This window comes from Daucus carota, chromosome 4 (genome assembly GCF_001625215.2).
Source record: "Daucus carota subsp. sativus chromosome 4, DH1 v3.0, whole genome shotgun sequence".
Taxonomy (NCBI): domain Eukaryota; kingdom Viridiplantae; phylum Streptophyta; class Magnoliopsida; order Apiales; family Apiaceae; genus Daucus; species Daucus carota.
In genome coordinates, this window is record NC_030384.2 from 32,480,944 (window position 1) to 32,494,863 (window position 13,920).

General features: G+C 39.2%; 2 protein-coding genes across 3 annotated transcripts; both read right to left on the reverse strand.

Annotated features, from left to right (window-relative positions):
• Positions 1 to 2,816: 2,816 nt before the first annotated feature.
• LOC108219073 (large ribosomal subunit protein uL4) lies at positions 2,817 to 5,382 on the reverse strand. The gene is made up of 2 exons (XM_017392327.2): positions 4,188 to 5,382; positions 2,817 to 3,171 (listed from the first exon to the last, which is right to left on the reverse strand). The coding sequence occupies exons 1-2, from the start codon at positions 5,289 to 5,291 to the stop codon at positions 3,058 to 3,060; spliced, it is 1,218 nt and encodes a 405-aa protein (XP_017247816.1). The 5' UTR covers positions 5,292 to 5,382; the 3' UTR covers positions 2,817 to 3,057.
• Positions 5,383 to 6,289: 907 nt separating this feature from the next.
• Positions 6,290 to 13,346, reverse strand: LOC108218573 (ARF guanine-nucleotide exchange factor GNOM). Of its 2 annotated transcripts, none has more exons than XM_064092461.1 (3): positions 13,155 to 13,346; positions 10,952 to 11,801; positions 6,290 to 10,260 (listed from the first exon to the last, which is right to left on the reverse strand). In XM_064092461.1, the coding sequence occupies exons 2-3, from the start codon at positions 11,690 to 11,692 to the stop codon at positions 6,607 to 6,609; spliced, it is 4,395 nt and encodes a 1,464-aa protein (XP_063948531.1). In that variant the 5' UTR covers positions 11,693 to 11,801; positions 13,155 to 13,346; the 3' UTR covers positions 6,290 to 6,606. The 2 variants fall into 2 exon arrangements, with proteins under 2 accessions (XP_063948531.1, XP_063948532.1); XM_064092462.1 differs by having other exon boundaries at positions 10,952 to 11,796; positions 13,155 to 13,294.
• Between the last annotated feature and the right edge of the window lie 574 nt (positions 13,347 to 13,920).

Below are 13,920 nucleotides of genomic sequence, written 5' to 3' on the forward strand. Positions count from 1 at the left end.
ATCGTAGTTTAGAACCTGTCACAGATTCTATTTTTCCGTTAAATCTATGTGACGTCGTTAACAAAGTTGGGGGTTATTTCGTAATTTAACATAACCAACGACTCTTTTGACTACTTAATCAATGTATCTCTCTTTAATTTCACGTCGTTGCTCACCGCCATGCCTCCTCTCGTCACCACCACTGATACGGCGACGGTTCCTCCTCCAACAACCACGACGCCATTCTCAAACCCTAATTCTAATCATCCTAGTAACCATTCATCATTTCCTCGTCCACCCCCCCCCCCTCCCGATCGACTTTCTCCTCGCTTCTCGGCCTTAAACACAACTTTGACTATGTAGCATACATACGATTTTCCCCCTCTTCGGTCTCTCCGTCAACTTCATCTATCCCTCTCTCTTGACCTCGCCCTCTTGACCTCGCCCTCTGCCACCTCAATGGCGGTAATTCGGCTCGCTACCACCCTCCAACACCTAATATTATACTATCATTTTATGTCTCAGTGTTTAAGCATCTTATTTATGCTTTCAGTTTAATTATTACTCCATGAGGCACAAAAACCCTAAATGAGTATGAATCCTAATTACAAATTCAGAAACTTCAAATATGTGTATGTATCTCTATATGGTTGTAGATTGATTTAAAACGGAGGAATGAGGATGGCGGTGGGGTGTGCTGGCGGTGTGTCCACCGGCGAGGGCGGCGAGCTCGATGTTGCAGGTGATTGTTCAGATGGAAAAATAAGAGAAATTGGGGGAGGAGATGGATCAGTGGTGGTGGGTTGTTGCAAATAAGAGAGGATAGTATGGGTGATGGCCTGATCAATTGTTGTCGCGAACCGAAGGAGGCTGCTCAGGTGGAGTATATATTTATAAAGAGAGGGGGAGGGGGGGGGGCTGCTCAGGTGGAGTGTGTATATATATATTTGGGTCCGGTTCCTTGTATATATATATATATTTGGGTCCGGTTCCTTGACAACCGCGTGTTAGATAAGGGTTATCTAACACACTGTACGGGGGCCGTTCGATCTATATTTCAAAGGCCCAGATCCAATCTGAGATTTTAATGTATCCGCTATAAAAAACCGCGGATAGGGAAAACTCACTTCCGCGGTAAATAACCGCGGATAGGGAGTTTTCCCTTTCGCGGAAAATAACCGCGGATACATTAAAAACCCAAAATTGGATCTGAGTCCTTGAAATATAAATCCAACGGCCCTCGTACAGTGTGTTAGATAACCCTTATCTAACACGCGATTGCTGTGGAACAGGACCCTATATATATTTAGAGAGAGAGAGGGAGGGGATGACAAGGAGGCCGTGGAGGATTTCGGCGGAGGGTAATGTTTCTGCAAAACTCCCATTTCAGGTCAATATAGTTGTTGAAACAATGAATTGACAAAAAAAACCCTTAAAAAAGATAACAGTGTTATTCTAAATTGATAGAGAAACACACTTCATAAAAAAAATCAAAACTTGAGTATTGCAAAGTGATACTCAGTGTTCTAAAAGTCGGCGATTAATCGGGATTAATCGCCGATTAATCGCTGTTCGGTCGGCCACCGTCTCGATTAAGCGTTAATCGGTGAAAAAATCGTTTTTTTAGAAAATCGGGATTAATCGGTCAAAAGTCGGGATTAATCGGAAAAAGTCGGTCAAAAATCAGTGAATTTAAAAAATTTAAAATAAAAAGTAAAATAATTTAAAAAATTTAAATTTAATTTTAAATAAAACAAAAGGCACGGAAATGACAAAACACAAAAATTAAAGTTGTTTTTATTACCTTTCACTTTTTCAATATTAGCTCCCAAACTTTAATTACATAAATTTACAATATCTTTTTTCGCATATTCAATCAAATTCAAGTTTGTATATGAGATGAGTGGACCTGCATATGTATATAAAGGCATGTTTTGTATTATAAAAAATCATTAATCTTTTATTTTATATGACTATAAATTTATACTATATATAATTATATTAATATATATAATTTAAAAAATAATATTAAATTGATTACGATTAATGATCCGATTAATCACTCCGATTAATCTCCGAATATCCGATTAATCGCTGGACGGTGCCTTCACCGACTAAGTACGATTAAAAGGTGATTGCAAGTGGCATCCTGCTTATAAAATGCAGGTTAACATAATGTACTCCACTCTATTATATATTTTATATATTCCATTACTGTAGGTAACGTGTGCATCCCAGAAAATTTTTAATTTTAGATAAATCATTTCACATACAAACTGTACGTAGTGTGGGTAGAATGAAACAGCAAAACAATTTATACACTACGCACTTTCAACCAGCAGAGTGATAATTATTTTGATTTATAAATCTAAACGATTTCATTAACAGTATATAATTTGCAATGTAACAAATTAAAAAAATAAAAACAATAAGAGGCATTTCAAAAATAAGGGGGTGAATTCACCCACAAGCCACAAATAACCAGGTCTAGAGACTAAAACTTCACAACTACTGTAAAAATAATACCATGACCCAGAAAAGACTGGACCTGAAATTTAAACAGTACTCCCATGTTCATTAACCAGCAAAAATAATACCCCAGTTCAGTAACATAACCATGACCAATCTAGCATCCAACTACAGACTGGCCAAATTACAAGAGGCAAAATTGCAAGAGCCCTGAACCGAATTCAGGCATTAAAAAGCTCTATTATAAAACCTGTTGACGTAGAAGTTGGAAAAAAAAAAAAATATCATGTACACAATGGAAGGAAAACTATTTAACAGAAAATAACATAATCATAATGAATAACCCATGTGCACTAATCATATCCTCACTTAACAACAAAAATCAAGTTATAAATACCAACTTCATTTAGTTCTAACATTTTCCAAACAAAATTTAAGAAACAATAACGATGCATAAACACCAGCACAACAGCAAGGCTAATACCAGCTAACAAGTAAATTGTTGCCGAAATTTCCTCACCTTCAAAAACTCTTTTATGTCTTAGCCAACAGAGATATAGATAGATACCTAAGGAAAAACAAAAAGATAATCTAAACAGTATCTTATGATCACTGTGAAACACCAAGCCACTTGCCGAAGTTATCAAACTCTGTGTAATCACTGTCAGAGATCATAGTCTTGTACCAACCCTTTCCAGCAGCTTTGATCTTGGTTGCTTCCTCCTGCAAGACACAGAGAAGGAAAAACAATGATCACCGGAACATAATTGACTAAATATATTCTCCCTCAGTCCCAAATTATATGAGCATGTTGACTCTGGACACTCACTTTAAGGTCCATTGACCACATTGCTGCATAATTTATTTTTAAAATTTTATTTTTGCAAATAAAACTTTTAATATAAAATATTTGTTTACAAAAGAAAAACTCTAAAAATAAATTTTGAAACCAGGCAGTCAATGCACCCTTAAGTTGCTCGCCCAAAATCAACCAGCTCACTAATTTGGGCCGGAGGGAGTACTAAACATATCACAACAACTTTCTTATCACTATAACAAACAAAAAACCTCCAATTAAATTGAAGTTGTACATATCATTATATACTCTGCAACTCCAGGTAAAATGATACAAAATTTCAAAAAAGAGAAGAAAAGAGTAGATCTACACTATCCAACACAATAAATTCAAAACTGGAACCATTCTGTTGCATTTTGTTCATGTTACATTTGCAAAAACAGGTAATCTGCATGTATGTAACAACTGCATTATATATTCAGAACTAACACAAAGATAGAAGCAATCAAACAAGACAAACACTCAATTGCATCAAGTTGAATCAAAACTATTATTTGCAGAAAAATCAATCAATAATATTGTGTCAAATCAGAACTAACATTTATAGTGAAGTGATGAAGCAAAACAATCACTTTGTATCTAAGGAATATTCATGTACATTTCCGTTAACAGAATTATTTAACGAAAAAGGCTGCAACTAGCTAGCAACTGTAACATAGCTGAACATCAAATACTAAATGAAACAATTTTTGTAATCCAATAACAGGTACAGAAAGCATTAATATCATTATATACACATAGCTTAACAGCATTAATTTTTTCAACCAAAAATGTCTTCAACTAACAAGTAGATACAATCACAAGAATAAATATACACACAGCAATGATATAAACTATTATAGCAAACCAACAATAGCACAAGTATATGAAATTGGAGATATACCTTTGACAATGGCTGCCTCTTCTGATCGAGCTTCTCCTTCTTAGACTTAACGCGCTGAGCCTCAGCCAACAGAGACATCCTCCTAGCAGTCTTAGCATAGGGATTAAGCCTCAACATAGTATTCAGATTCTTCAATGGATTCTTCTTAAGTTGGGCCCTCTTCACTTCCTTCTTGATCGGCCTAACCACACTCTGAATCTCATCAGAGTTAATAATCCTAGCCAAATCAGCATTCACCATCTTAGACCTGGGCAGAACATACCCTGTCTTCTTCTCAGAAGGCTTGTCAAAGCTCCCGTAAATCGAGTCCAGCTTCTCAAAAGCCGACTTAGTCCAGATAATAAACCTCCCAAGATGACCACCAGGAGCCAGCTTCAACAAATTAAGACGCTCCACATTGGCAATCTCAATCCCCGGAATGTTCCTAAACGCTTTCACCAGCTTAGCGCCCTCAGTTCCGTAAACGATAAGCGGTCCCTTTCGAGAAATGTACCTCCTGTTCCTCATTTTCCCCTTCCCAGGCCTAATTCCAATACTATCTTTCGCCTTCTCGGCATCAGCATAAGCCCCGATCTCCTTGAGCACCTTAATCGCATTCGATGTCTTCTCGACACCCTCCACCGCGTCGCTAATCACAAGCGGAAGCTCCGGGACAGTCTCAATCTTGTGTCCACGTGCCATCACAAGCGGCGCCACCGAACTCGCCGCAATCGCAGAAGCCACAGCGAACCTCTTCTGATTAATATTAATCCTGCTGTGCCACTTCCTCCAGATCCGGGTCGGGGCAAACATGCGCCCGCCCCGACACATGTTCCCGAAGGCTCCCTGCCCCGCACGGTGGGTCCCGCCGCCAGGAACACGAGGAATACGCGAGACGGCTCGACCGGTTCCCCACGACTCGGCGGAGGTCTGGTGGCCGGCTTTGCGAGACACGGCGTAGGGCTGGCGAGAGTTGTTGGACATTTCGGAGTGGACGAAGCTGACGAGATCGGGTCGGATCGAGGATTTCATCACGTCGGGTAAGGGGAGAGAGTTGGCGGCGTCGGTGGACATGTCGGATTCTAGGGTTTGGATTGAAACCAACGGGCGAGATGAAGCGGCCATTTCTTTTTCTTCTGCAAGAGAGAGTGAATGTTTGATGAACTAGGGTTTTGGGAAGTGGCAGCTAAATGTGTAGCGATGTTTTATATGGCTGTTGTTGGGTTTTCTTTGTTTAATGGGCTTTTAGGGTTTTGTCTTATTTGGGCCGTTCAGGGCTGATAAGATTAATGGCCAGTGTTTTCTATCTAATCTTTTTCCTTGTGCTAAATGTTTTTCTGTTTAAGTTCTGAATATAAGCCGATGCACGTGTTTTCAAATTAATGCCGGAATATAAAAAAATACCTTCTTATGGTTATAACTTATATGAAAGTATTTAAAAGAAAAAGATTAAGAAATATTATATTCATGATTTTTAGTGTATTATGTCTACATGATGTCTAATTATGAACACAAGCTATTTTCGCAATATTTAAATCTCCATTAAGACAACATGATAACAACAAAGTATATGTAAAAATTTGATGAACTCAAGACTCGAAGTTAAATTATTTAATTATTGAAAATCGTCTTCATACTTTGGCTATATCGAGTTATCGGGCTATAAATAGCTCTGGAATTTTTCAAGATATGGAGTCAAAGTTACATATTGTTGTGGAAAAGCTCCTGAGTTAAAATTTTGAAACTGATTTACGCAAGAAGTGAAAGGTTCAACTTGTAGCTTGTCATTAGGGATTCGAAGAGAAAAAAATATATGTAAAGGAGAAGCTTTAAAAACTGGGTGGTGTTTTTTTTTATATGGCAACTCTCATCAGTTCCAGTTCTGTAGCTGAGAAACTGCGTCAGCCGTAACACAATAGTAATAAGTCGGCCTAATTCTGCTGGAAAATAAATTGTAGAACACAACATGCAAAAAACACCCCCAACTCCCAAGGCCCCAAAGATGAATTAGTCGAGCAGTGAATCACAAACATTTATTATGATCCTGTTGAGCCAAAATTAAACAAATTATGATTTCTAAACGCACAAGAAGATATGTCTAATAGAAAAGGTAGAATCTTCCGTACACAAACAAAATCAACTCCTTCAATTTAAATAAAATGAAATCTAGCTCAATACAGACTACGAACTTGAGTAAAACTTCACCTTCAGATTACCAAAACAAAAATAACCAAGTAAAACGTTAATGCCACACCTTCAGCCTACACAGAAAATAAGGAAAACAAACTTTTCCAGAAAGATGTGGACGCAAATCTATTAAATCTCAGGTACCTTTACACAACATACAGCTTAACAACAATAGCAGACCATGCTCACTATCAAGCTTTAGACAGGTAAACAACAAGCACTCAGATACTAATCCAGGTCACACAATACAGTGTTAATTTTTAACCATCGTTTTGTGTGGAACAGAAACAGATTCACTGGGAACACAATTTTCCCCTACTTCACCTAAATTAGGCCATGACTGCCCGGAATCTTGGTCTGAAAACACTTCTGATTGTAGAGTTGGGGCGATGTTATTCACATGTAACCATGTCAACTCCCACAAGCTATCTCCACCCAAGGCACTTCTTTGCACCAGTACCCCTTTTGTCTTCATTACAATCAAAGTGTTTTTAAGCAGCTCCGGCACAAGTTCTTGAAGCTTCTCACTTTTTTTCCCTCTGACTTTTACTTTCAAATATTTTTCCATCCGACTGAGAACACCCAGCCACAACTTGCAAAAGGTTGTGAGCTGAGATAGATCATGAAGTAACTGTAGGAACACTTTAGAGAGTAGTTTCAGAGCATGGACAAGTGTCCCCTCCATATTGCGGTAGTCTTTTTGAGAATGCCCTTGCGCTATTTCCAGTAAATCATCAAGCACAGTGAAGATAACCATATCAAAACACTGCAACCACAATCCATATGGAAGATTGACATCATCCACACCTGTTAGACACATACGCAACGACAAGAGAGCACGGTTCCTGACTTCTTCTCTCTGGTCAAGACAAACTTTCCTCAGTCCCTGCACTAACCTCAGCCACATTTCCCCAATATCATGAGACGCTTTGGTAGCCTCTTCACCCATTACGTCCTTGGCTTCTTGAGCCCACCTAGCTAGGCAGGAAACAGAACCTGCCATAAGATCCAGAGCAAGCACAGACCTATCAACCTGACCAACACGAGACTCCGCAAACTGTCTGGCTGCATCAACACAGAGAACGTAATTTGCTAGAACTAAGTGAGCTCCTTCAGACATGATGAACATCAGTGCATCAAACCCTGCTTCAGAAGCTTCTGGATGTCGAGCCGTGAAAGAGAGTAACGATGTGATGGTTCGCCAGCCCATTGGGGATCGGATGTGTGTGGCATTTGCTTTAACAAGGCGATTGACTTCCTGTGTGATCTGCTCGCAGTATGCATCAGCAACACGGGCATCAAGCTTCAAAACAAGCTGCAGCGATCTCAACAATTCATCAGCTAGATTTTCTTTATAGGGAAGGAGCCGCTGGCAAATCCTGAGCAGTCCAAAAACAGCTTTCTCAACCAGGGCGCATGGCATGACAGTTGACTGAACAATGTTAGATATGTGCTCGTAGACACCCTGCCACAATAGCACTATCCTATCTCGATTATTTAGTGTGATTGCAATCAACAATTCCAAGCAGAAAACTGCAGTATCTTCATCTTCAGGAGAACTGTTTCCCTTTTGTGGGCGGCCCGCAGCCCAAATAAGGGCTCGTGCAAGATGTAACAAAGAATCCGATTGCAGAAACTTGCTTTCTGTGAAAATGTTGTCAATGTGGCACTTCTGTATTGTCTGAAGGGTTCGTTGATGAGCAGCAAGTTGTTGTTCAGTGGGTTGCAATCTTGGCTCCTCTGTATCAAGAGACAAGAGCTGACTAAATCGGCCCATTAAACCAGAAGATCTTCTTGGAGTACCCACAGATTGCAAGTGAGCTGAAGATAGTGAATTAGTTGGAGGTTTTCCATGCCCAGGTTCTGCTGTGTGTTCTGAATCATCAGCTGCATCACTGGCTACACGAGCAGGAAGAAGACCAAGCTTATGCAACTTCAAGATACAATCCAGAATATTCCTCCAGCCAGCACGGATAAAATCACCATATCTATTGGCAATTGTGAAGACTGTAATTGTTGCCATCCTAGCTTTTGAATCATCGCCAAAGGCTAGAACAGGTTCTTCGGCAAATGTAGGATTCAACAAGGTTGTAAATTTGCAGAGTGACACGACCAGGTCATCCAGAACATCTTCAAGATGATGGCAAGCCGAAATTTTTGCAACAGCTAAAAAACCGTCAATACACGTCTGATATACATCGTCAAGTTCAGCATGATCAAATACAACAGAAATAGCAGCAATTGTGGGACCTGACATTATAGCGAACATATCTCGGTCAAGGTGAGCCTTGGAATCAGAGATAATGAAGGGTGCAGTCTTCTTTGCTTTGTTCATTAAATCAATCCAACGGCTTGGGGTCATTTCAGGGAAACCTGCACCTTGTTCCGGGGTCGTACGAATCTCATTCTTGCAGATTGAATGATACAGCTCTATTAAAAAATCACGTGGAAGATCATTACCTCCATTTATATGCCTATTATTTCGAATGAAATCCTCTTCTGTCATTTTTTTCTTTACTTGCACATTGTGTTGGTCTGTATTGAGCATTATTATTGAATAAGACAAGAGTAAAGCAGCGTCCTTGTTGGCTAGAATCAAAGGTGATTGCTCATAATATCTTTCCGAGAATGCCTCAAGCACCCTCTGAATCTTCTGTGATTCCCCTGGTAATCTAAAAGTTTCCAAGAAAAGGCGCAGCGCGGTGTCCAAATTCATGTCTTGGAAATCGAAAGTCCACGCAAATTCATGAAGTACTTGGACACAAAACTCATCATGATTGCCTAAAAAGTCGCCAACTAGATTCTTATCCAATCCAGCAGTGTACCTGAAAAAGCAAGCCACACTCTGGGGGTCAAGTTTGTCGGGCAAGAGATGTGTTCCTTGGAGAAATTCTAGCCCTTTCTTAGGATCCCTGTTAAAGTGATCAGCACCTATCATTAGCCTTCTTTTAATATACTTCCTCCGACGGATAAATGGAACCCAATGATTAGGGTCATTGTAATTGTCACACTTTACCATCCAGAATGGAGTGTACTCCTCAAGATGTACAGGGCTGGGTTCTGATCCAGCTGACATGTTGCCAATCCGCTCAGCCATTCCTTGAATCACAGCGATAAGACCGTCCAAAGCAAGGATGTGCATTGCCGACAAAGGGCAGTTCACCGGAAACGCACTTTTACATAACAAGTTAGCAATGTCTTCAAACACATTACTGCAAGTTATGTCGCAGTCTAAATTCGCATACATTTCCACCATAAAGGCTTTTTGTCTACAAAAGTCAACAAGGGCTTCCATTGCAACCTCCTGCTGCTGGTAAGAAGCTCCATAACGGCTTTGTGCGAGCCTTAGAATCACACAAGAAAAGAAGGCTTCCAGCTGCAATTTTAGTTCAGTACGCAAGTTCTGGTACAGATTTAAAACAATGCTGCACACCATCGAAAGAATCAGCGGACTCATTGACAATCCAAATTGCATTAGATAACAAAACAGCTTATCCTGTACCAAACCCAACAATCTGGGGTGGCGGCCAATAGAAGAACCGCCCAGTTCAATTGCAGCATTAATCAAACCCAATGCAAAAAAAGGAACATCTTCATCAAAGGCAATAGTGTTGGCTTTAGGACCCATTCCCATGTGCTCAACAACATCTAATAATGAGCACAAGAACTGGAAAATCTCCACCATACAGGGGATCCCATATGGCTCAGTCATCAAATGAAAATCATACGTATCAATATCCTTTCCATTACTGGAAGTAACAATAGTTTCACCCGTCACACCAACCATGCCAGCTGAAGTATTAGATGCAAAACTTCCGGAGGATGTTTGAGTATTGTAATCAGAGGTACTATTGTCGTTTTCTGATTGTTTACTGCCAGTGCTATAATTGCTATGCAGCCCACCAACCTATGAAAGAGACAAAAGCGGAATATTCAAAACAATTAATAATCTGAATAGTAGGAAAATAAATCAGTGGCCAGGTATAGTTTCTTATGTAAAATTGTAAAAGAGAAGGAGATAAGCCAAACAGCACCCTATGTGCTTTCAAACCTTTTTGCTAAGAAAAATATGGTGGGTTAATGGGTTTTACAATGCATTAAATTAGCAAAACGCGGATATTTCAGGAAAAAACTCAGATGAGCTGCAACTGATGGAAATTCAATGCAAAAAAAAAATAAATCAACAAACGAAAAAAGATAGAAGACAGAGGACAAGAAAAAAAATATAATTAGAGAGAAAATATTTCAAAGTTCTCACTCACAGCAAAATAGCAAAGTATGAAACAAAGAATAAGGAAGAGCTGAGGATGATGAATTATATAGATAGACTTCAAAGCTAAATCAGTCTATCAGGTTGATCTTCACAAGCTTATGAAACAAGCATGTATATGTCCTCCACATTGTACAAGAAACAGATCAATAACCGATTACCACCATTTCAAGATGACTCCATAATGAAGGGTAAATATCCGCAGATCAAAAGCACCTGGCTATACTGAGAACATATGAAATTTAACTACAAAATCCCCTAACGTAAGCAGATATCATATGTGTGATACTGCGATGTGTAAGCAATATCATGATAAGATAAACCTTACCTCCTGCAAGGTGGAAGTGCCTCCCTTCACCAAGGAAGTATCTGTGTTGTCAACATCTCGCAGATGTGAAAAAATACATCGTACAAGTTCATGCATTCCATGACGGGCTATCCTCTGCAACAGCTCCCCCTTTGTTCCTGCTTGATGAACTACACGGAAGCATGTGTTTACGATGGTACAAACATGCTGATTACTCAACATCACTGATGCCTTACTTTTCATGCAAGCCATAAGAACCTGGAGTATCTTCATCAGAACTACTTCCTCTGATGCTGGATCTGTTACCTCGAATCTGCAGCTAGTCACGGCATCAATCACTAGGTGCATAGCATCTTCCACATTGACGGTGTTCAAATCAAGAACATCAAGACTCAAAATCTTGTAAAGTGATGACAAAGCGACACCTGTGATTGGCGCACCAGTTTCATCAGATCTGATCACGTCTAAAAATGGCTGCAGATACACGATGGGATTGATTGTATACCACTCATGCTGCCATGAAAATATTTTTCTACGCAATGCCTTGAGGGATTGGATAAGAGTATGTTCAAGCTGGTCATCGCCTGAAGTATAACGACTTCCCCACCTTACATTCCTCCGCATCACCGCAAGCACAACACCAATTTCCGAATTGATCATACATGCTAAAGAAGATCTCTCTTTATCAGGAAAACTAGCCTCAGAGTCTTCCGGTTCTTCTTCAATTGCATTGATCCCAGACTGCAGCTTCAGGCGTCCCATTGTTTCCTTCTCCCTAAACCAAATTTTAGTCTATATTAGCAGCTTTTGCACAAAAAAGATCTCAAACTTTGCCCCGAAATTTATCCTTCGCCCTGAAGTTTATCCTACGCTTTAAAGCAAAAAATAACAAACTTGAGTCAGCAGGTGTCTGCTAACAGCAGAAGCTCAGAAGTAACATAGATGTGCCTTATAAAGATCAGATATAATATACTTCAATAATTTCTAACATAACATATGCTGAATAAGATGGTGCATAAACCAATTGGCATATGACACACTGTATTATTCCTTCATAAACATTTTACAATAATATAACAGATCAAAGGCACGACAGGAAACAATACTACGTTTGTGTCCATCAGATAAAGAAGCAGTTTCTCACATATGCTAGTATACATTAACCAAAGACCAATTAAGCCAATTTACCGTTCGTATTGCTCCGGACTACCAGTCCATCATTAATGCAAAGTCCTCTCTATCTTTCATTACGACCCACAGTGCAAATTTATTGATTTTCTTACACAACGGGCAAACTTTATAAATCAGTCGCCCATTAAATACTAAAATATTTTACTACCAGATACCCTTTATTGTGAAATCTCTTTATTCCAAAATAAGATGTAGCATGTATGTACTGCATATTACATATATTTAAGTGATAGATATTAATGTTGGAACAGTCAAATAAATTGCAAGAATAAAATCAGAAAGAAGATAGGTTTATGGATGGCACTCCCAGTTTCTTAATTGATGCGGATAAACCAAGTGGTATACCCAAAGTCAGAAACCAAATGACAGACGGAGAGTGAGTCACCTTCTTCGTAACTAATTACAAAAGGCATCACAGAAGGCAAAATAAGAATCCCATTGACACCCTCCACATAAATCTTATTCATTAATCCATCATACTAAAAACTTTGCACTGTCACATGCTGACGCTACTACGGAGCCGCATTTCCTAAAAACACCTACGATTGCGCTTCCCCTCTCTGTATTTATGAACATAAGTCTCACAGTCAGTCTCTCTCTATATATATAACATGTCTTGTACAGTCAGTCTCTCGTGCCTCGCAGTCAATCTCTCTCAACCTCTCTCTCTCTCACACACACACACACACTCTTTAGTACCCTAGCCCTAAATCGAAATCGAAGAATAAGTTACAGAAGACATAAAAAGCATAGTGAAAACAAACTAGGGCATAATGCAAATAGGCAACTACAGTTCAAACAGAAGAAGTTGAAAAGTAAGAGCAGTTAATCCATAATCAAGGAGGTTAGTGAAACTAAGATTCAAAATTAAGCAATACAACAGCTAATACAAGTGATTATAAACCCTAGTAATCAAAATTGAAGCGCAGAATCAGAAGAAACAGTGACACAACAGTAAATCAGAACTAGAATAAGAAAATCTAGTACAAGGAAACGGATGATGCGTGTGCGTGAATCGAAGGAGTTTAATTACCGAGAAGGAGAAAATGGAGTCAAAGCAATTCGCGATCCGAAGTTTGGAACACTGGTTGTTTAGTGCGAAGGACTTGGCGGAGATTGGAGTCACTGCGTGTGACATTTGGTTCGGAAAATCCTCAATATCACGATCGCTGCAACTCGGCTCACTCCGAAACGGGTTAAAAAGCGTTTTAATCACTCAACTCACCTGTAACTTTCATTTGGATCACCATACTCAAAAAGCTGCCGGTCAAATTACTTAACTAATAAAAATTTGTAATTTAATCATCAAGCATGATAAAAATTTCATTGCCGTTAAATTCCGTTGATTATAGACGGTCCTTTGTTAATTTTTGAGTAAAGTGCATTTTGTAAACCTGCACTTTAAGCGAGACATCAGTTGTAATACTATATTTCTAAAACCACCACATGCAATATCACAGTTTATAACTCGATACAATTTATGCAGTCTCGTCTATAATTCTTAAAGCCGTTAACAGACAAAGGGGTATTTTGTGTAATTTAACCTCTGTAACGGCTCTTTTGTGCTTCTTTTTGCCATTTAACTAAACTGCAACCCCCCAAATCATTCTACAACCTCACGCAATCCCAATCTTCCCGTGGTTGTCTCACATGCTAGCGGGAAAATTAGAGTTTCATGAGGGCGTAGAATAATTTTGGGGGTTGCAGTTTCGTTAAATGGCAAAAGGAAGCACAAATAAGCCGTTACAGAGGTGAAATTACACAAAATACCCATTTGTCTGTTAACGGCGTTGAGAATT

Bases quoted from the DNA above. Each gene is read 5' to 3' on its own strand.
- LOC108219073 (XM_017392327.2), bottom strand. From the start codon at position 5,291: ATGGCCGCTTCATCTCGCCCGTTGGTTTCAATCCAAACCCTAGAATCC. The intron at 3,172-4,187 runs GTATATCTCCAA...TGTGTCTTGCAG, and splicing joins AGAGGCAGCCATTGTCAAAG to GAGGAAGCAACCAAGATCAA.
- LOC108218573 (XM_064092461.1), bottom strand. From the start codon at position 11,692: ATGGGACGCCTGAAGCTGCAGTCTGGGATCAATGCAATTGAAGAAGAA. The intron at 10,261-10,951 runs GTAAGGTTTATC...TCTCTTTCATAG, and splicing joins GCACTTCCACCTTGCAGGAG to GTTGGTGGGCTGCATAGCAA.